This window comes from Vulpes vulpes, chromosome 8 (genome assembly GCF_048418805.1).
Source record: "Vulpes vulpes isolate BD-2025 chromosome 8, VulVul3, whole genome shotgun sequence".
Lineage (NCBI taxonomy): Eukaryota > Metazoa > Chordata > Mammalia > Carnivora > Canidae > Vulpes > Vulpes vulpes.
The window spans coordinates 9,956,219-9,980,396 of record NC_132787.1 but is presented as its reverse complement, the minus strand read 5'-3'; the positions used below and the strand labels follow the sequence as shown (position 1 = coordinate 9,980,396).

Below are 24,178 nucleotides of genomic sequence, written 5' to 3'. Positions count from 1 at the left end.
TAACATCTTCATTTTAAGAACTCTGCTCCCTGAGTCCATTGCCATCATTTACTAAACATAAGGGGTATTTCTAAAATTAGAAACAAATTATAGTTAGATCATTTTACCTTGTTTTCCAAGCTTATGTAAGGAATGAATGTATTATTCTGGGTATTTCTAACACTAGAAGTGACTTTAAGAAAAAGCAGATTTTAGGTACCTGGGTGACTCAGTGGTGGAACATCTGCCTTTGGCTCATGTCGTGATCCCAGGGTCCTGGGATCAAGTCCCACATTGGGCTCCCCGCAGGGAGCCTGCTTTTCCCTTTGCCTATGTCTGCCTCTCTCTATGTGTCTCTCATGAATAAATTAAAAAAAAACAAAAAGCAGATTTCTGTTCACAATTAAACATCTCAAGTTGTAAGATATTGATGCCACTGAATTTCCTTTTTGAAGCTTAATGTTTGCCTGAACTGGTTCACTGTTTTGGATCATGCTTATTGATTTGTCTCGATTCACTTTCAATGTACAGGGGCCTCAGCAATCTAGGACTTGATTTTTTTCACTCAGTGAGTACATATTGAGCATTTTCTAGGCCCTGGGGCTCCAGCATTGAAGAAAACAAAGTCCCTGCCCTGACTGAGCTTACACTCTACTGGCAATAGATGGACAATGAAGAAGGAAGTTATTATATATTATGGCAGACAGCAATAAATGCTGTGGCAATGAGCAAAGGAGGAGGACTTGAGGGAGGCATCTGGGAAGTTGTGGGAATTTCCTCTGATATGGTGACATTTGAGCAAAGACCTGAAGGCGATGAAGGATCAACCTGAGCAGCTTTCTGGGGGAATGTGACCCAGGATGAGGGAGAGGCAAGTATCAAATTCCCAAGACAAGAGTGTATTTAAGATGTTTGATGAACAGCAAAGAGGCCAATGGCTGGAACAGAGTGAAGAGAAAGGAGAGTAGGAATGCGGATGGGATGAGATAGCAAGATTATAGGCATTTTGTTGTAAAAAGCCCTTTCCCTTAAGTAAAGGGAAGCCGTGATAAACAAATTTTTCTGACCTTAGTCAAACTTTTAAGCCCTTAGTTTCTAATACAGACATACTGTAAATTGGTATTTTAGTGAACCCCTTGAACCCTGCTTCCCAGTTTACTCCAAGATGATGCACAGTCGATGATTTTCATTCTGGAAGCTCCTTTGCTCAGAACGCCCCTTATGGCTCCTTTATGGGAGTGCTCACCCCATGGTCCTCCCTCCAGTGGGATATGGAAGTGAAGAAAGCTGCTTTTTATGGTGGGTGAATTATTTGATAATTTTAAAGACTGTCTACCCTGTGCCTGTCCCCCATCCCTGCTGGCAGTGCTAACTCTGTAATGGTATTTTTAGCAGTGGGGGCGGGGAGCTGGTCCTGGAGGCAGCAGTTGTGAAGGCGGGCTCAATTATTTGTTTCTAAAGTTCTGACTCTCAGATTACCCCCTAGGGTAAGAAAAGCACCTTTCCCTAGTGATAAGTAAACGTTCTGTCCTTCTGTCCCTGGGAAGGGGGCTTAGGGGCTCTTCTTGTGTTTTTTTCCTCATCCCTCCTGCCATGAGTCTGTTAATTTAGCCACATGAAAAATGACCCTTTCCATTTATTTCTAGTTTGTTCTCCTGCTTCTATTTAGAGCCTAAACAGATTACTGGATTCTATCCCTTCCACTGAGTTTTGTAAACACAAGCATTTACCAATCCAAGCGTTTAAATCAGGACAGAGGATTTACTTAACAGCTGAATTCTTGATGATAGATCAAATTGAATATGAAAGAAGAATATTTTTACTCTTCCTCAGAAAACTCTCAGCAGGGGGTGGAGGAAGAGTTTTAGATACAATCCTCAAGCAAGTCTAGATATTTCACCCTTAGATATACAAGAAAGGTCAATAAAATAGATGTTATACATTCACTCAAGAGGTATTTCTGGAGCATCTGTTCTGTGGGAGGCAGAGTTCTAGGCATTGGGGATGCAACAGTGAATAATAATAACAACAGCAGTAACAAAACACTCAAGGTTCTCGCTCTCATAGATGGTACAGGCTGGTGGAGGAGATACAGACAATGTGGTCATTCATTCACTCCATCAAATATTTGTCTCACGCATCTCTGGGACATCGTGGGGTTGTGCTTCTTGGTCTTGTGATTAGCTCTGGCTAGTTAGGTGTGAGCAGGGGTGATGTGTGGCATTTCTGAGCTGGAGTATTTAATTTGCACACATAAGATGCTCCAGCTTTTTTTTGTCTTTTCCTTAGCCATCCGCTGTATTCCAGGTAGTTGCTGCTCTGGTTGTGAGTCTCAGAATAAAACCAATGCAGGGTAGGTTCCTTACTGGGCCCTTAATGAACGTGACTTTGAGAAAGAAAGTAGAACTTTGTGGTTTAAAGCCCTTGAGATTTTGGAGTTGTTTGTTATTGTGGCATAACCTTGCCTACGCTGAGAAAGAAACAACACCCCCCCCCCCTTTTTTAAAGACATAATTTCAGATAATGGTGTAGTCTATAAAGGAACTGAGACAGGGCCCTGTGACAAAGAATGAGACTGTGACAGAAAACGCTTGGGTGCTTCGAAGTGGCTCCTCTCAATTGGATCATCAGATTAGCTCCCTTTGAGGAGATTATATTGGAACTGAGTGAGACCTGAAGGATCAGAAGGAGCTAGTCAGGTGAAAATCCAGAAGATGCACACTGTGAATTGCGGGAGTAGGAAATGAGAAATCCATGAGTGGTGGGAACATTCTGTACATTTGAGAAACATCAGAGGTGTTTGTGGAGCTTCTAAACAGGGAGGGGGAGGAAGGAGGAGGAGGATGTGGGAGTTACCAATGTGGGCCTTGGTAGGTCATGGTAAAGAAATTTTATTTTATTTTAAGAATAAAACACCCTAGCATTTTGAGCAGAGAAATTACAGAGGATTCAGGTTTTTATAGTGAGTATTTGAGTTGCTCTAAAAAAAAAAAAAAATGGCTGTATGGGGAGAAGCATGAAAGCAGGGAGACAAGCTCCTGACTGGTAGTTGGAAGATGACTGCATTAGTCCTGGTGAGAGGGTGTGGTGATTTGATTCCAGATGGCAGCAGTGGATAGAATCAACATGCATTGTGAACGCTGATCCCACAGGATTGATAATAATATGGATGTAGGCAATCAACATAAGATTTAAGGACCTGTGTGTGTGTGTGTGTGAGAGAGAGAGAGAGAGAGAGAGACAGAGAGAGCACACGAGAGAGCAACTGGCTGGATTATATTCCTATTTAACAAAGCACAGAGATTGGGGGAAGAAAAGATTTGGGGGAAAAAATCAGGTTTTTTTTTTTTTTTAAATCAGGTTTTTATTTTGGACACATGGAGGTTGAAATGCCTATCTGTATACTCATGCTTATTCAATACAAATTAAGTATGTATGGGGTTCTAGTTCTTGTAATATGAAATAGCTTGTATCAGACTAATCTTTCTGTAGATAAAAATTATAACCTCTGAGTCCCCTCTCCCCCAAATGAGATAGCTGTTTGAAGGCATTGGAGAAAGCCCAAAAGAAAAAAGAAACAGATGGGAGTGGGGTGGGGTGTGTGGGCAGGAATTCAACCCCGATAAAAGAGAGCCATACTGGTGAGATCCATGTGTACACAGCTTTAACCCTGAAGGCACTCCTCAGCCCATGAAGCATGGGGCCAGTCATAACTCCAGTAGAAAGCTCAGTTCTCTTGATTTGTGGACCCAGAATATGGAGTTCTGCGCTGGTAGAGAGTTGGAAAATAATGAGAGAAATCCTGGAAAGGGTAGACCCACAGAGTGGGGAGACCCAAATTTTACATATAAACTTGGCTTAAGTCCTTGACTAGCTCTTAGCTCTGCACTCTTGGGGGGAATCTCAAGAAGCCCAGAAGAAACACTAGGTGGAAGGTTGAAAGAGCTGAACAGAAATTCAAAGACTTTCTGTTGAAATCCCAGAAAGGCTGTCCTTGAAAAATAAAGATTATGTCCTAGGGCTATGGAATTTGCCTCAGTCCTGAGGAAAAAAAACCAACATAGAACCATCCTAACTAAGTGTAAATTCAAGCCTACACAAGTTCAGAGTGATTAGCAAACAGTTTCAGTGCTTTGTACAACAACAACAGCAACAAACTAACACTTTTCAGAGGAAGATAACAGAATACAGAGTCTCTACAGTGTATTATCTGTAATGGCCAGTATAAAAACTACATTTGCAAAAAGCCCACAGCAACAACAAAATACTTAAAAATCCAGGACAATGTGACCCGTAATCTGGAGAAAAAGGAGTTAATAGAAATGAACACCTAGATGATCCAGAAGTCAATTAGCAGACAAGGACATTTATTTATTTATTTATTTATTTATTTATTTATTTATTTAGATTTATTTACTTGACAGAGAGAGGGAGTATATGTAGCCAGAGGAGGGGTAGAGGGAAGGAGAGGGAATCCTAAAGCAGACTCCCCATTTAGCACGGAGGCCAGTGTGGGTCTGTATCCCAGGACCATGAGATCATGACCTGAGCCAAAATCAAGAGTCAGATGCTTAACCAACTGAGTTCCCCAGGGGCCCAAGCAGATAAACATTTAAAGCAATGTTTGTATATTGCTCATGGGCAAGTAAGGTAATACAAAGAAAAACAAAAGTAGTTTCATAGTCAAACTACTGAAAATCAAAATAAAGAGATGATCTTGAAAGCAGCTAGAGAATAATCACATTTCTTTTTTTTTAATTTTCAATTTTATTTTTTTTTAATTTTTATTTATTTATGATAGAGAGAGAGAGAGAGAGAGAGAGGCAGAGACACAGGCAGAGGGAGAAGCAGACTCCATGCACCGGGAGCCCGACGTGGGATTTGATCCCGGGTCTCCAGGATCGCGCCCTGGGCCAAAGGCAGGCGCCAAACTGCTGTGCCACCCAGGGATTCCCAATAATCACATTTCGTACAGGGGGAATGATGATATGACTGATGGCCAACAACTTATCATAAACAATGTAGAAAGTAAAGATACTTTCTGACCTAAAGATACTTTAAAGTACTGAAATAAAAATTTCAAACCAGAATTCTTTATCCAGAAAACATATATTTTCAAAATGAAGGCATACTAAAGACATTTTTCAGACAGATAAGACATTTATCTGCAGTAGATCTGTACTAAAGGAGATGCTAAAAAAAGTTTCTTTGTCGGGAGAGCAGTGAAACCATAGAGACACTCAAATTTATAGGAATGAATGAAGAGTACTAAGTCATAAATATGGGGATACATTAAAAGACTACCTGTTCTTTCTTTTAATTTCTTTAAAAGGCAACTGAATATTTAAAGGAAAAGTTATATTTGGGGCTTTATAACATAATGATTTATATGACATAACAATAACAAAGGATGGAGATAAGCGGAATTTTACTGTTGCAAGGTCTTTGCATGTTATATACTTGATGGCACATTATTTACCTTAAACGGTGATTAGTTAAGAAGACATGTTGCAATCTTTGGGACAATCGCTGAAAAATAGTACAAAGCAGATAGATGAGAAATCTAAATGGAAGTAAGTTGGAATACTGAAAATTATTCTATTATGCCAAAAGGCAGGAAAGCAGGAACAGAGTAATAGTATGCAGATGGGACAAGGGTAAAACAAACAGCAGGGTGGCGAATCTAAACCCAAACATCTCTATAATTGAATAGCATGCAAGAAACCTAAACATTCCAATTATAGGCAGAGATTGTCAAATTGAATTTTAAAAAGCTTTTTCCAACATACACAAGCAATATACTTGAAATACATAGAATAGTTGAAATTAACCAGATGGAAAATGAACATATCTTAAAGTTAGTATAACAAAACTAGTGTGAATATATTAATCTCAGACAAAACCATGAAGGTGTTTCATTTCAAAATGATGAAAGGAGGGATGCCTGGGTGGCTCAGCAGTTTAGTTCCTGCGTTCTGTCCAGGGCATGATCCTGGAGTCCTGGGATCGAGTCCCACATCGGGCTCCCTGCATGAAGTCTGCTTCTTCCTCTGCCTGGGTCTCTGCCCCTCTCTCTCCCTCTCTGTGTCTCTCATGAATAAATGAATGAAATCTTTAAAAAAAAAGATGAAAGGAGTCAATTCATCTGGAAGACCAATTCATCTGGAAGTTGCAGCCAATTCATCTGCAACTGTAAATATATAGGTGCCTAACTATAGGGGTTCAAAAGATCTGAAGCTAAAACTGACAGAAGTAAAGAGAGGAAATAGCAAACCCATATCATAGTTGTGTAATTCATTACTCATCTCTTAATAATTAATAGAACTAAATTAGAAAAATTAATAAGGTTATATAGATGATTTTGAAACTGTCAACCACTTTGATTTGACTTTAACAGGATATTAAAACAAAATATGTCAGAATATACATTCTTTTCAAGTGGAACAGAGCATTCACTGGTAGACCAAGGTTCATCCTTGTCTAAGGGAGAATCAAGAATTCATTTATACTTGAACCATACTTGAGACTATACTTGGACCATACTTGGCACATAGAAAAAGTCTAAGTGAATTTCAAAAGATAAAATCATACATAGTGTGTTCTCTGACCATAAGGGATTAATTAGAAATAAAAAAAAATACACAATACAAACACACATACACATGCACACAATATTCCAATATTTGGAAATTTATTTTTATTTATTTATTTGATTTTTTAAAAAAATAATTTATTTATTCATGAGAGACACACAGAGAAAAGAGAGGCAGAGACACAGACAGAGGGAGACACAGGCTCCATGCAGGGAGCCCGATGTGGGACTTGATCCTGGGACTCCAGGATCACACCCTGAGCCAAAGGCATACACTCAACCACTGAGCCACCTAGGCGTCTCAATATTTGGAAATTTAAAAACAGTTTTAAATACCTATGGGTCAAAGAAGAATTTATAAGAAAAATTAGAAAATATTTCTAACTGCATGATGACATGTCAAAATATAAGGAATATAGCAAAAGCAGTGCTTAGAGGTAGATTTATATTTTTAAAGCTTATATTAGAAGATAGGTTTTAAATCATTACTTTAAGTTCCCATTTTCAGGGGTTTGAAAAAGTAAGGCAAATTGAACCAAAAGTATGTAGAAAAAAGGAAATAATAAAGAACAGGAAGACGAAAAAAATGTAGAGAAAATTAACAATTCCAAAGATTGACTTTTTAAAAAAGATCAATAAACTACAAATTGCTACTAGGATTGATCAAGAAGCAAAGAGAGAAAACACAAATCAAGGTGTGTTTTGAATGTTAAGAATTCAAGGGGGAATATCACTATAGATCCTAAACAGGTAAAAAGTATAGGGAATGTCAATTTATTTACGCCAATAAATCCCCCAAATGCCAAAAAGACATAGACAAATTTCTATCAAGAGATTGATATGTAGTGAATGAAATTGACACGAGAAGAAATAATCTGGATAACTATATATCTATATAATTAGAAATTGAATTATTGCCCAAAACCTCTCTACAAAGAAATTTCCTGGCTTAACTGCTTGTGATGTTGAGGACTTGTAGGTGTTTTCCTCAAAGCAAAAAGAGAGAAGCAAGGATTGATTGATTCATTGATTTATCACTTGTATAGTGTTTATTATATTCCTGGCAGTGACTCAAGCACTCTACAAATAACTTGTTAGACATGTGTGGTGTTAAGGACAAGTAGAGATGAAAGAAAATTTCAGGACCATTTCCTATGTAATATATTCACCAGAACTGATTGCTTCTGGCTGTTTTCTGCCCACTGGTGACAAAAATTTGTGGTTAAACTGGAGCAGGCTTTCAAATGTGTATTCTGATGGCAAGAACAATCAGTGTTTTATTCTCATTTTCTCTTTGCATGCAGAATAGAAAACAATTGTCAAAAACCTGAAAGCGGAGGCCCAACTGGACTTTCTCTTCTGTTCTTGCTTCATCATTTTCTGCCTTTCCACCTCCTTCTGTTTGTTTTCTTACATCTCTACATGTTAAATCTTATCTGTTTTTAAAATTTTACTTCAAGTGTTAACCCCCGGTTAACATGGCTTTGTATAAACCCTCATTATCTTGCATATCAAAGGGGTTTATTTTTTTAATTTTTTAAAAAGATTTTATTTATTTATTTATTCATGAGAGACACAGAGAAAGAGAGGCAGAGACACAGGCAGAGGGAGAAGCAGGCTCCACGCAGGGAGCCCGATGTGGGACTGGATCCTGGGACTCCAGGATCTCACCCTGGGCCAAATGCAGGTGCTAAACTGCTGAGCCACCCAGGGATCCCCTTGACGGGGTTTAATAAACATTTCTTGAATGGATGCCATGAATAGATGAATGAATCAAGGCAGGTGTCTATGTGTTGGTTGAAATGAAGAAGCAACTTCCTTGTTCAGCTTCATCCTCACTGTATCCTGGTTTTGTGATTGGAAATTAACTCTGAATAAAATGTCTAGTTTGGCCATCTGCACAACAGTGGCTAGTGTTTAATACAACGATTACAGGGCAATTTTGGGGCATGTTAGAGTAGATTAACTTGTTATTGATTTGATTTGATAATTGGTGTATGCGAACAAGAAGCTAATGTTTCATTAAAGATTAATTGGAGATACCTTTTCCAACTATTTATGAGGAATCTTTTTTTCCTGTGTTCAGAGTACAATGCTAGGCCCTGTTGGGTCTTTGACAATTCATTCAGGTATTTTTCCGATAAGGAAAAAAAACCCCAAACCTATCAGTTGATGAGCTTTCTGGGTCCTATCTTAATTTTTTTTCATTTCTTAGTTAACATACTTGTTAATTATGAAATATGTAATTGTACTTAACCTTAAATGATAATTGCTTGAAGTTACCAATGTGAATGAGTGTGGCAATCCCTGCTATTTCAGGGGGTGAGTTGTGACTAAGGCATTTCAAAGCTCCCTATCTTCAGAACCACCAGCTACCTATCTCAACCACAGGCTCATCATTTTTCCATTTTTGGCTTATATCCTCTGGTAATCAAGGATTGGCTTGGAAGGAGTATTGGCATAGACCATCATTACAAGCACAAAAATACTATTCTAAAAATAAATGAAAAAGTGTCTTTGCCTCTGACGGTAGAAAACCTATGACTAAGATATTGTGTCTGTTTGGCCAGTGGGGAGCTCAGTGACACAGCAGGTATTAAGAAGTAGAGAAATTATTTTTCTAAAATACTTTCTCTTTAGGCATCTAATTTGCTAACTTTAGTTGAGAATCCCAAATACTCTTCATCACAGAGCTTTTGTATGTGTGTTTGAATATTACCAGAGAATTAGCTCACTCAAGAATGGAAAATCATTAATCATTATATGACATACTATATTGGAAGTTGAGCATGATTTGTTGATAGTCCCCTGGTTGTAAAGGTAATTTTGAATCTTCCCATATTTGATCATGACATTTAAGATAGTAATGTGCTTCCCCACTATACTATCAAGTAGTCTCTTGCTCTATGATGCGAAGAAATTGTGTCATAAAATAAAATTTAGTCAGTCTTTTAATTCTCAGTATCGTTAATAGTATTATATATTTCTAAAATATCCACAGATTGTAGCCTGCTTTTCTTCTCCTGATTCATTTTTGGCAAAGAGAAGAAGAAAAGAAATGGTACAAATGTGATGTTTTATTTATTACATTGGAAAATATCTTGAAATAGAAGATTATAGAATCAGAATCTAAAATGTAAGGGCCATAGTCAATGAGGCTGTAGGAAGACCAGTATCAAAGATGTTATGGTAAAGAAAATTTGAGGAACTGGGTACTCCCTAGGGATGAATGTCTTAAGAAAGAAAGATGTTGCAAATAGTGAAAAAGTCATTAAATATGGTGATAGTTACAAGAGAGACAGCAGTTTGTAATCAAAACTGGCTTCCATTTTATCCTTGTTATGGAAGGACAATCCTTTATAGATTTGAATTCTCAAGATGTTACTCCACAGTTTAAAACTGAAAGAAAATCTTATTTTTCTTCTTTTTAATAAGATTAGTACAGTATAAGCAGGCACATTTAATAAGTTCTAGGCAGTATAGGGATTATTTAAAATGTTAATTATTTGAGAATCTACTTAAAACCATTTAGCATATCAGAATATGTTTACATTTTATAAATATATCTGAAATTCAGTTAAATCTAATGTATGATATAAAGGAATCAAGCTCATCCAACATTTTTGCCTGTTCACAGCCGTAATGAAGCTCTTCATAACCATTTTTGATATTGAAATGTAATAAAATAGTGAATCTGCTATTGTTTTTCCTTGCCATGGATATTAGGCAAGATCTGAAGCTAATGTTGTGGCAGGAAAACATTTTTGTTAATTTTATGTCATTTAAAAAAATTGCTCCCTTTTTAATTTTTTTAAAGTTATTTTTTCATTCTTTACCTTTTTGACGTACTTTTAGTGTATCATTTTCCCAGTAAGTTTTTATTTCCTTTCTTTTATTGTCATGTCCTGCTTCATTCTGAGAGCTTATTTCTTGCCTTTTAAACATCTATACTCAAGTGTTTGCTATTTCATTTTTGTTTCTTGCATTCTTTTTATTTTGCCTTCAAGTTATCTGAATATACATGTTTTTGCTTTCATTTCTTTGTATGCGTCCAGCCATCTTTCACTTGTTTACCATTATAGCCAAGGAGTTATAACTGGTTTTGTTACAGCTTGCTTTTAATCTGAGCTGAAGAACCCATGTGTCTTTTCCCTCATTGTTCTCTGGCCTTCTATTTGGACTTCCTTATTTCTTGTCTATATTTGACTCTTGTTTTCCTATCCTACTTTTATCCACTTTGGCAATTGTTAGTATTTCTCTCTTTAGATTAGTAAAACTGAACTTTCTTACTTCATAACATAGTGGGAGGGAATGAAAAATGGTGAGGACACGCATTCTGCTTTTTCATCACAATAAATAGGAAGGGACGATGGAACTTTAATTTGTCTCTTCTTTTATGGGTGAGAGGTCAAAAAGACTTAAAAACCATATTGAATCCTGGAAGAAAGTCTCATCTAGTCAGTCTGTTTTCCTAAACCTTTACTCCTTTTTATTTTTATCGACACAGGTTCTTGGATAGTTGATTCTGCATTCTTAGTGTTCTTTTGAATTTGACTTCTTCAGTTTAAGTCTTTTGTTAGCACTTGGCACACAGTAAATGCTCTGTTCATATCAGCTGAGTTGATTCAAACTACTATTTAATGTACTGACTTCCTCACCGTCTAAATATACACCCAAACCTCTCATTTCTAGAAGGGTATTGGACCCTGAGGGATAGAATGAAGTCAGTCCCTCTTGGGATCCAGGTGGGAATTACATTTTCTCACTAGTAAATAACATTTGATATTTGATAAGTTTTGTCTTCTACTTTCTCAAGTAATAAGAGATCCCCAAGGGAACTGAATTGGTTAATAACCAGAATTGGTTAATTCTTTTCAGTAAATAATGAATTAGCTTCAACCATTTAGTAGATACAAGTTGCCCCAAATTATTTTATAAATGATGTGTTTTTAAAAAATGAAATACAAATAGTTTCTTTCCAGCATTAAAGAAAATAAAGGAAAAAAAAATTAGTTTTTTTCCTCCCCCTAAAATCCAGGACAAGGGATTGAAAAGAACAGCGGAATGTGTGTCTGCATGCCTGTGTGTGTGTGTGCATGTCTGGTATATGTGTGTGTGTGTGTGTGTGTGTGTGTGTTTATGTATGTGGTATGTGAGTATGTAAAAGGAGTCAGAGTCTGGCAGGGCGAGGATCAGCTAAAGGAGTGTGACTAAGCTATACAGGGAACTGGCTGCATTTTACAGATCCAGAAACTGCATGTCTCCTACTATTCTGGGTGCTCAGAACTCTGGACCAAATTTACAAGTTCTTCTGAGATACGTGGAGATCCACATCTCGAGCTTTTGAGATTTGTTACTGTTTTATGCTTTCAGTAGCTTAAGCAATTCAACTTGGCTTCCATGTTTCTCATTTCCATTCTAAAAGTCATGCAGGATCATGTCCAATAAAGTTTCTTTCATAAATTCATCTCTCAGTCTCTTGATTATTTTCTTTGTCCTTTTCCCTGTCTCTGACTTTGGCTGGATTGATCATCTAGCTGCTTAAAATTCAAAGACTCTAATTTGGGACAGGGCCTAGAACAAAAACATGTTGGACTTGCTTTATTTATTGTTGAAACGAAGAATGACAAATTATCACCCTGTTACTGGGTTTGGCTAACAATGAGCAAGGGGAAAAAAAAATCTGGGGAGTTTTTGCCTTGCCTTTATAGTCTGCTCTTCTCTCTTTCCCATTATATATTACTTAGTTTTTTCAGAATGATGTGGGTCCACGAGCCCCATCCACTGCATAGCTGGAGAGCCCTGGATTTAGTCATGTATGGAATAATTTGAATGGGTGAAGCTTTTAGTCTGTTCAAATTTGAAGACCTTGGGAGAGTAGTTTGGGTTGACTTATTCCCTTTGGGTAAAATACTCATTCTGTCAGATTTCCTCTCCCTCTCCAAGTTGTCATGGGGGAGGGGATGGGGTACAGTAGAAGAGTGTGCCTTTTATGATCTACATGGTGTCCAGTGGCTCATCCTGTCTCTGTGGCTTTGTCCTTTTCATTCTGATTATTATTTGTCTGACATTTACAGTGAATCACTCATGACTTGGTTTCTCTTATTTTGTTAGGGGTGGTGGTATTTCCTGGTTGATTTGGTTCTCCAGGTTTCTGACAGAGTCATCTGTTGTTGCCTCATACCTTGTACCTCATACCTGAGGTGTCCCACCTCTTCTCCTCTCCGTCATGGCCGGCTTCTGCTGGCCATTGAGCCCTCAACCCAGTTCCCTTTGGCATTCTTCTGTCCTCTCTTGGGTCATTCAGGAATTTAGGCTAATCTTCAGGTGTGCTTTTCAAGGGCTGCCAGATGGAAAACAAGATGGAGAAGGCACACTTGCTTCTTACTACCTCTGCCTGGAAGTAGCATATATTACTTCTTATGTCCTGTGGGTAAGAATATTGGAAATTTAATTAAGATCTGAATCTGAATCTTTTATTATTTATTTTGCTCAGTAGCCTTAGGCAATTTATAGAACTTTTACAGTACACTGGACATGATAATATCTCGAGGCTTGTTAGAAAGATTATACAATTTCACATGCTTTTTGAACCTTTGACCTTCCCTCTTTACCTCTTAAGGCCCCTCTTACTTTTTCTGAGTTTCCTGTTCTCCTGCCCACTTAGAGACTAGAGCAATCTTCATTAAGGTACTGCTTTTTAAAAATAATATGCTTAAAAAATAATATGCTTAGCATAGTACTTGATATATGGATACACAATAAATACCTATATTTATTTTGTTTGCTGAATAAACAGTGGATAAACAAAAATAAAAGTGATTTATAATTAATAATTATAATTAATCTTTTTATAGAGAAATAACTATATTAGTATTTTGCCATATGCTTTTTCTGATTATCCTCCTCTTTGAAATTATTTTACGAAATTACTTAACACATTCAATTAGGTGTCTTCTTTCTTATTTAGCAATATTTTATAAGCATCTTTCCTTGTCAATGAATATATATTTTTGTAATTTTTAAAAATATTTTATTTAGGGGATCCCTGGGTGGCGCAGCGGTTTGGCGCCTGCCTTTGGCCCAGGGCGCGATCCTGGAGACCCGGGATCGAATCCCACATCAGGCTCCCAGTGCATGGAGCCTGCTTCTCCCTCTGCCTGTGTCTCTGCCTCTCTCTCTCTCTCTCTCTGTGACTATCATAAATAAATAAAATTAAAAAAAAATTTAAAAAAAAATAAATAAAAAAGATTTAAAAAAATATTTTATTTAGTTATTCATGGGGGACAGAGAGAGAGAAAGAGAGAGAGAGAGAGACAGGCAGGGAGAGAAGCAGGCTCCATGCAGGAAGGCTAATGTGGGATTCGATCCTGGGACTCCAGGATCACGTCCTGAGCCGAAGGCAGGCACTAAACTGCTGAGCCACCCAGGGATCTCTATTTTTGTAATTTTTAGCACTTATTCAATGCTCAAGTGTTCCACTGTGTTGAAAACAATCATTTTCTTGATTTTTTGGATGATTCTTATTTTCTTCTTTTATAATATGTTTAAATTAATATCCCTGTACATACATTAAAAAAATCTGTTTGAAAAAAAATCTGTTTGTTCCATTATTTTGTTAGGAAAAATTGCTAGAATTGGGATTTCTGAGTCAAAGGATATGCAAAGTTTTCATTTGCTATTTATTGTCAATTTGTTCATGAACTTTGATTTTCAACTTGAAGAAATATTCATTTCTTAAAAAGCAGCCATAATCTTTGACCCCTTAATTGGGAGAAGCTATTCTATACAAATGAAAGTGGTTTTATATAAACATATATGTTAGGGATGTCTGGGTGGCTCAGAGGTTGAGTGTCTGCCTTTGACTCAGGGCGTGATCCCAGGGTCCAGGATCAAGTCCCACATCAGGCTCCTGCAGAGAGCCTGCTTATCCCTCTGCCTATGTCTCTGTGTCTCTCTCTGTCGCTAATAAAAAAAATAAAATAAAATAAACATATATGTTAATATTTATGAGGCTTTAGTTGGGGTTCCAAACCCAAATCCAACATGTATGAGGTAGGTTTCCCCACACCAACAAGCAATACTTTGGACATCAGCTGAGTGTCCTACCGTCTACCTCCATTTTGACAGTGTCTAGCCCAGTGTAGCACTAGATTTCACAGGTGAAGAGTTCAGTCCTCCAGGGCTGCCCTCCATCCCCATCTGTTTTAGATGCCAGTCATATACCCAAGTTTTACTTGTGATTCTAACCAACTGGCAGTAAATAAGCTTCCCACGATCCCCTCCTTGGGTTTGGTTAATTTGCTAGAGCTGTTCACAGACCTCACAGAAACATTTTACTTCCTAGATTACTGGTTTATTATAAAAGGATGCAACTCAAGAACAGCCAGAAGCCAGAGGGTCTTACCAGGGCCTGGGGGAAGGGCGTTCCCCAACATGGAAGCTCTTTGAACCCAGTCCTTTTGGATTCTAATGGAGGCTTCATTATATAGACAGTATTGATGACATCTTTGGCCATGGGTGATTGAACTCTACCCAGAGCTGGGGGGGGGGGGGGGGGGGGGGAAGGCCCGCAGAGTGGGTTTGTAAATTTCAGTCCTCTAATCAGCTGGTTGACTCCTCTGCTACCAGATCCCATTCTTAGGTGGGATCCAGAAGTTACCTTGTTAACGTGACAAAAGATACCTTTACTGATCTCAAAGCATAGGAAATTCCAAGGGTTTTGGGAGCTCCCGTGGCAGAAACCGGGACCAAGACCAAGTATATATATCTTATTATAAATAACAATATCATAGGCTTGTAGCAGCAGATAGCTGAGTAATGTGAATGATCAAAAATAATAAAATAGTTGAATAAATGTGGATCATTCATGCTAGATGATAATTGTTACCATTAAAAATATCCCCTTTGTGGTGATGGTCATGATGTTATATCAAAAGTACAAATTGCAGAGTAACGTGCATGGTACGATTCTGTTTCTGTAAAACGAAAAAGCAGAAAACACACACACACATACATAATCACTATTTTTGTTTATTTGCATATGGAAGTAGTTGTGAAAGGATATATTCAGGTTTTTGAAACTCTATTTTAGATGCTGAAAGTGAATATTAGATCTTTGTATTGTTTCACATGCTACAATGGAAAAGTTTTACTTTTGAATTAAAAAGTTAGTAATAAAACTAAAGAAAAAAACCTCCACAGCCCTTACAAATTGCTTTAACTTTTCTGCAAACTGCTTTCCGAAACTAGAAGGCTTCCCGGAAGAATGTCAGGGCTTTGAAGAAAGAGTATGCCCCAAAGTCAGGATGACTTTTATAGTTAACTTAAGTGGTATATTGTTTTACACAAGGCAACAGCTAAACTATTGGGATTTTTTTCAGTTATTGATGTTTTCAGAGGTAATCATTCTCAGAAAGGCTGCTGAAAATATAGTCAACTCACATCCTGGCCTGGTTTGTGTCAAACAACGGATTCTTCAGAAGAAGGAATAGAGGTTGAAATTGCAAAAGTATATCAATTGAGGAAATTGTTCTCAGAAATAATCTATAATTTCAGTAGATAAAAGGAAGAAACAAATTTTGTTGGTAGCTAAAAATATAGCATTAAGTAGGGTAGAAATAACAGGGTATAGCTAAATGTGTGCTCTTGATAACACACTAGATTTATGGAGCTTTTGATTGAAATTTTGCCTTTTTAATGGAAAGCAGTGAGTATTAAAAGGGAAAAAATACTTTGTATGTCTTAGATATTTGAAAGCCTGGTAGACAAAAATCATTTTAAAATGAGAAATTTTAGTAATTTAGGAGATCAAAATAACTACTTTATTTAGAAAAATTAAATCTGTTTTTGTTCATGGGTAAGATCTGAATGGTTGAAAGCCCCTAAACAGAGATGCTAGCACAGTAACTTAAATGTGGTAGGTGATCAGTATATAAATGTGGACCAGTGATATTTTGAAAATATTGAAAAGACTTCCTGGGAAGCTGTGCTTATACTTGATTAGCCAATAAACAAAATATATTTGAGTTAAATTGTATATGCTAATCATAAATACTAATCATAATGCCAACTTGTAAATGAGTTTGTCAGACATTACTAGATCGGGGGTCTGAACACTATAATGTTAATATAATTTTAAAATGGGTATATATTAGATGCATGTATAATTTTATCCAAAACATCTACTGAGATTATTTTATTCCTGTAAGAGTCTCAGAATTGAAACTTTACTATAATTTCAGCATGTCAGGAATAAGGGTTAATGCTCATATGTGGAATTTAAGAAATAAAACAGATGAACATGGGGAAGGAAAGGAAAGATAAAATGAGATGAAAAGAGACGGAGGCAAACCATAAGAGACTCTTAACCATAGGAAACAAACAGGGTTGCTGGAGGTGGGAGGGGGCGGTAGACAGGGAGGTAACTGGGTGATGGGGATTAAGGAGGGTACGGGATGTAATGAGCACTGGGTATTATATGCAACTGATGAATCACTGAATTCTACCCCTGAAACCAATAATACAGTACATGTTAACTAAATTGAATTTAAGCAAAAAATTGAAAAAAAAAACACTCAATATTTGACAGCATGTAAAAGAAAAAATAAATGTTAATGAATAATGCAGATTTTATTTTATATCTTCTAAAACTTTATAGGCAAATTTTTTTTAACATTTTATTTAATGTCAGTGAAATCGAATGCTGAAGTATTTCCGTGATGGTTATTGGTGGCCACCATATATTTCAGTATGTAATTCCCTTGCTTCCCATTGTTGAAGGCAGTGGGAGTGCCTTACCAGTGCCGAAGAGGACTTTTACAAGCTGTCCTAGTGCAGACCCCAAAGTGTAAATAAGTATGATTTTGTTATTGAGTGAGCTGAGTGTATCAGTGATTGTATCAGTATCTCAGCTAACTATTAGCTGAGAAGGTGCAGAGAGGTGCAGTGCCTGGCTCCTCCTCTTTGTGGGTCTGATGTGGGCCATGGCTTCTCTACAGAGTTTGGATTCTTTTTTTTTTTTTTTCAGAGTTTGGATTCTAAGTAATCATCTTGTACTCACTTGCTGTGGGAACCCCCAACTCCAATCTGCAGATTTTATCATTGTGTATTTTATCACTGTGCCCAGTTTAAGACATTCATTTATTCAAGTTTATATAACTCAGCGAACTGTTAATTTGTTTCTCCTGCATTTGGGGTAATCTATCCCCAGGCCTTTCTGTGTTATCTTGAATAATTGAGAGCCTGCTGGTACTCAGAGCCACATTGCTACAGAAGCTGCTGCTAACCTTCCAAGAGGCTCCCCTCACTGGAGCAAGATGGAAAGTGATTCCAGCTGGCTAGGAAAAAAAATACATGGAGGCTGTAATAGACCCTGAGGAAGGAAATCTGTTTCCACCAAGACAGAAGAATGATTCATATGCAAGAAATGTAAATGAAAGCTTCCTTTGAGTCATTGGGGTGTCTGTAATATTTTTCTAGTAGAATTTCCCCCCTCATTTCATCAGCTTTTACTAGAAGACTTTCTGATTCTTAGTTTTCTCATTTATAAAATGAAGTAATAATACCTGACTTCAATTCTACAAATTTTAAAAAAGATTTTGTTTGACACACACACACACACACACACACACACACACACACACACACAGAGACAGAGACAGAGAGACACAGAGAGCATGAGCACCCACAAGCGGAGGAGGGGTTGGAGGGGCAAGCAGAGGGAAAGGGAGAAGCAGGCTCCTGATGCAGAACAGGGAGTCCGATGCGGGTCTTGATCCCAGGACCCTGGAACCATGACCTGGGCCAAAGGCAGACGCTTAACCCACTGAGCCACCCAGGTGCCCAATTCTACAATTTTTTGAGGATGAAACAGGAGGATGTGAAGTTTCCTATAAATCATAAATGTACAAAACACCGTAAGACATTGTTTTCTTTCATTTTTTTTTACCTTTTTATGACCTTTTATGACTTCTTGAATTACACACTATCACTGAAATATAACCAACCATGTTACATGGTTAAAAGACTTTTTTTGAATTTAATTTCTTACTAACTTGAATTTTTATCCCTTTTATTTTTCCTGTGCAGAAAGAAACAATCAACATCTCACTCATGTCCAATTTCAAAATTGTCTTGCAAAATCAAGTAGGTGAGGCTTTGCAGAAGCTCGGGAAACACTAGGAATTACAGATGAATGCCATCTCCTTCTGGGCATGCACTTCCTAAAGAAAAAGCCACGTTGCCCAGTTTCAAATGGTGGTGCCAGGTAGTGGAATGGGGTGCAGGGGTCCCGGTCCCTGAAGACCGGCCTGTAGACCCAGGGACAATGCTTTTCTTCATCCATTTTCCACCACACTGGAGTGGTGTGACCTCTGCCCACAGCAGTTTCTCAAAAGGATTGCATTTCATGGCTCTCATAAACACATCTTGTAAAAGAAACAAGGTTGTCTTTTAAACCTGTGCTCTTGCTTGACAAGAAAAATAAAACCCAGCCTCCTTTCAGGACCTTCTGGTTTAATGAGAAGTCCAGCCTTTTCATTTTTTTGTGAATGCCTTTGTATCAGCTTCCCATTTTTCATGTAGAAATACAATATATTATGAAGAGACTCAGGATTGATAAATAGGCCATTTGTACTTTTGCTCCTGGGAGTTCTAACTCGCAGAACTGGTAAAATAGAGAATTCTAAAACCCATAATGATGAGATGCCAATTAAATCAGATTTTTAAATACTTTTTGAGAAAATTATACAGGTGACATGTACCATCCATCTTATGTATATAAGAGTTGCAACTTTTGGTCTAATTATACTTTCCTATCTATTTTATGCTTGCCCGTGTCAGTAACTAGACATTATTAAATATGTCTGAGATTTATTTTATTTTCTATCCTTCAGTTCAAAGATTATTGAGATGAAGAGAATTTAAACCAGTTATTTTCATCTGATTTATAGCAAAAAGAAATTTGTGTATTTTTTGTCATTAGTTGCATAAAAAAAAAACTACTTGCATTTTTGCTTGTACATATTATGTGACCTAAGAAATATTGGCTGAATGTTTAGTTTTGGTTTTTTTTTTTAAGATTTTATTTATTTGAGAGAAAGAGCACACACGAGAGAGCAGGAGCAGCAGAGTGAAGGGCAGAGGGAGAAGCAGACTCCTTGCTGAGCAGGGAGCCCAGTGTGAGGCTTGATGTGAGGCTTGATCCTGGGACTCTGGGATCATGACCTGAGCCAAAGGCAGCCACTTAACTGACTGAGCCACCCAGGTGTCCCTGAATGTTTAGTTTTTAATCAGAAATTAAGTTTAGTATTAGGTGAAATAGGCTAGATTTCTCTAAACATACATTGTCCAATATGGTAGCCATTAGCCGTATGTGGCTCTTAAGTGCTTGAAATGACTTAAGTGCTTGAAATGTGACTGAGATGTGTTGGGAGTGTAAAATGCACACCAGAATGAATACAAAGAAAAATATGTAAAATATTCTACTGATTTAATATATTGTTAATAATTTTTTATAGTGATTGCATCTGGAGATATTTTGGATATAGTAAGTAAAATACATTATTAAAATCCATTTCACTTTTTTTTAACTTTTTAATGTGACTACCAGAACATTTGAAATTGCATGAGACTCTCATTATGTTTCTGTTTATCAAGTTACCTTACCCCTGATTTTGAGACTAAAGAAATTTGAACTTTATGGAAGCATTCATCATCATTGTCTCACGCATCTTACTAGAATTACTTCAAAAGCTTGCTCATTTCTTCGAGATTTTATTTGTGAGAAGGCGATCTTAGATTCGCTTTGGGTCAGCAAGCATAAGCATTGTGTAGTTTAGCTGAATATATAAAGGAAGCTCTTCTTCCTAGGAATAGAGCACCGTCTTGTGGAGTGTGCTGAAAATAGCAGTTTATTCAAATTCAGTGATCAGCTGGAGATTTTAAAATCTCCGAGTAGGCAACTTATGTTTCAGATATTTGGAAAAGAGAAGGAAGACTAAGAATAAAGATGTTTACTTCTCTGCAGCATCTGCTTTCATAACCAGAGCTCGTGTCCCTTCTGGGACTTATCTTTCTTGGTTATGTGATGCTGAGGGTGAGACCATGTAATAAGAACATTTTGATTTGGTGTGCTTTTTAAAAATACAAAGGTCTCATTCAAGTTTTTGGACTATTTTCCTTTCTCCTGAGATTTCTAACTGAGGTTTTTGTATTTCATTATAAAAAAGAAGCAGAGTTCTATATTTTTGCCCCTTTCCTATGTAAAACTTGAGTGTGTTTAAATTATTTAATACATACAAAATAAGCTTCATTAGATAAATGAGGAAGAAAAGATGCAGCAAGTCATATTACATTTTCTCAAGGATTAATTTTAGTTATTCTGGAGACATGCATTTTAGAAAAGGAAACATTGTCAAAAGGGCCTGGTTTATGTATTCTTTTATGTTTCTTCTCCAGGTGTTATATGTACATATAAATATTAAGTATTCAATTCGTATCTCTTCACCACCATATTTCATTTCAAAGGCTGCCAGAAATAACTCCCAAATCATTGAGATCTTAACACTGAGAACAGAATAGACTTCTCATGATTTGGAGTTGTATTAATCAAATCTGGCAAAACAATTAAAGTCTGAACCAACATCCAGCCAATCAACTAAAAATTCTCCAAAGCATTTACTGCCTTTCCAGGGTGACTTAAGAAAGAATAGTTATGAGAATGGTTATAAGGGAATGGATGGATTTCCATTTCACTGGAGACCCTGGCAGCCCATTTATAAAATTATGTGGCTTTATACATATTACCTCCTTTGAAATAAATCAATAATATGAAGGATAATTCTGATTATGAAAATGTAACACAGGGGATGCCTGCGTGGTTTAGCGGTTAAGTGCCTGCCTCTGGCCCAGGGCATGATCCTGGGGTCTTGGGATAGAATCCCACATCAGGCTCCCTGCATGGAGCCTGCTTCTCTCTCTGCCTATGTCTCTGACTCTCTCTCTCTGTGTCTCACATGAATAAATAAACTAAAAAAAAAAAAAAAAAAAAGACTTAAAAAAAATGTAACACAGATACCAGGACAAAACAAACAAAACCAAGGAGCTAGCCAACCAAATCTGTCCTAGGGGAGGAAACATGGTAAGATTGGTCTATTCCATTAGTAAAAGGAATTAGAATGTACCCATATTGACAGCAAAGAGCCAAAATAATTGTTTCATTGTTATGAAAACATTATTAGTCTATTGCTACTTAGTTAAAAGGCTTTCATGAATTTCTGTGGGGACTTTCAGATAACTATTTAATATCCCATTGTCCTACTATTAATTATTTATTAGGTAAACAGATTCTGAATAGGATTTAAAAATCCATTCAAACTCACTATCCCAAAAAGTCATTTTTAAAAACTTACAATATTAGTGTTAGTGATAACTATTGTTCAGTTCTCTCTAGCATTTCCAGAAATCCATGCTTGTTTCATGGCCCCCAGTAAAGGCTTCTATTGAGATGATGATTGATCTTGACCCAGTGTCCTCCCTGAGAGATGACCATTTTCTGGTAGGGAAGTATCCTTTCAGGAAGAATCTTCCAAACAACCATCCCAGCCATCTCCCATATTCTTGCCCCACTCCTGCTGTTTTAGTTTTCCTATCTCATCCTACTTGTGAAAGCAAGGCAGTGAGCCAAAAGACACCTCATGGATTAGCAGCAAACATCGTCACTTGAGAGCAGGGTGGCCACATGGCCTCTTTTGGTGTGAACAATTCAGCTTTGTGTGTATTGGTCCTCGTCAAGCCTGGCTCTGTAAGCACATTGTCTGAGATCAAGGTGCCCCACACCCTGGTAGGCTTGTTGTCAACACATGAGCTTCAAAGAGAACAGGATGCAACTTCCCTCCCTACTGTTCATTTGCTCTTAATAGAGATTTGAGGGCCTCACCTATTTTCAATGAGGGGTTGAATGGCTACATCTGCGGTCTCTCTCTCCCAAAGCAGGAATCAGCACTACTCCTGGGGACAAAGCTAGAATCCATTACTCAAGAGGAGATTCCTAGGAGAAAATGTTATTTCATGCCTCTAAATAACTATTCCTCATGGAGGGTAATGATTAATGCAGGCTAAGCATAAAGAATATACTTTTCTTTCTGCGCTTTCCTGCAGTGTACACAAAACTGATTAAATTATTGCAGGTTGTGATCATGGCATCATGAAAGGTTGAACAGTTGGAAGGAGGACTTTGGTGGCAAATATGGGGGCTCTTACAAGAAACTAAATCAAATATGATCTTTAAAAAGGTACAACCAGAGTCTTCTTTGGGTTCGATCTGCTTTGTGGCCATGTGTTTCAGCCCCTGCAAATGTGGGATCGCAAACAAGGGGCCCTTCTGTAGGAGAGACACGCACTCTGACTTCAGCAGCTCTGATGTGCTGCTTCTCACTGCCAGACCTTGGAGGGCAGGAAGGGGCAGCAGAAGTTACACTCACTGGGGATTAGAGTAAAGGCTGTAGTAGCTCCAATACCCAGGAAAAGACCAATCTACTCAGACAACCATGATGAGAAGATAGATACCATGGAATAGGTGTGGAAGCCAAGGGGGTATGGAATTAAAGATTAGATGGTACTCCTGGACGTGAGACCATTTGTTTCGTTTGCAGCAGAGGTCATATCAAGTGTTACAGGTTCCTTTTCTCTGTTCTGCACTGCAGGCTACGGTCCCTAAGATGGCTCTGTGTGTCTTTGTATAGCTGGGACACCAGAGGTGGCCTCTGTTTGGAGCACGTCTATTGATGAAGAGTAAAGCAAAAGAGATCCTCTCTTATATTGGTTCTGCCAATATTGGTTCTACCACTCAATAGATGTGTAGATTTGAACAATTTACTTATTTTCTCTGAGCATCACTAGTTTTATATCTGCAAAAGAGGCATAATACCTACCTCATAGTTTTGTTTAGAGGATTCAGTAAATATAAAACCCTTTGTACCTGGCATGTTGTGAATGCTCAGTAAGTGCCAAGTTTCTATTATGTATGAGATTCTATAGAGTATGAATAATACTTTCTCATACCTTATTGATCAGATATGTCATCCATTAGCCATCCAGTTATTTTATAATTGCATGGTATTCGTTATTAGGAGTTTGCATCATCAATGCAAATGAATGGCTGCTCTGGGAAAGCAACTCGAAACTCCTGACTCCTTGATAATGAATGGAGAGAAGGGAAGTGAGCGGTATTTGTTGAGCTCTTACCATGTACTTTTTTGTATATTGCCTTAGTTTATTATTACAAGGACTTAATAAGATAGGTACTATCATCCTTAATAATGAAGAAACTGAAGATCTAAGAATTTAAGTTGCCCAAGCTCATGTAGATAGTTAATTGTGAAACTGGAACAGTTTCGTGTGAAAGCAGGATTTATGATTTTTCTCATTTCATCTTTCTTAATAAAAAATATGAGGGGGAATATCCTATAGTAACTACTTTGCTGAAATTGTGAAAATAGCAATACATAGATTCATTTCCATTTCTATCTTAGAACAATGGGTAAACCTTTCACCTCCAAAACAACCATTGGACTATGGCTGCTTTGGGAAGGGCACATGATCTTG

At 37.4% G+C, this 24,178-nt stretch overlaps 1 protein-coding gene across 1 annotated transcript in view; it reads left to right on the top strand.

The window, feature by feature from the left end:
- Window positions 1-24,178, top strand: part of TMEM117 (transmembrane protein 117) — a 234,379-nt gene that overhangs the window by 24,037 nt on the left and 186,164 nt on the right. The window contains exon 4 of the mRNA XM_072767889.1: window positions 2,269-2,332. Coding sequence (XP_072623990.1) covers window positions 2,269-2,332 — 64 coding nt within the window. The remainder of the gene's footprint in view (window positions 1-2,268; window positions 2,333-24,178) is intronic.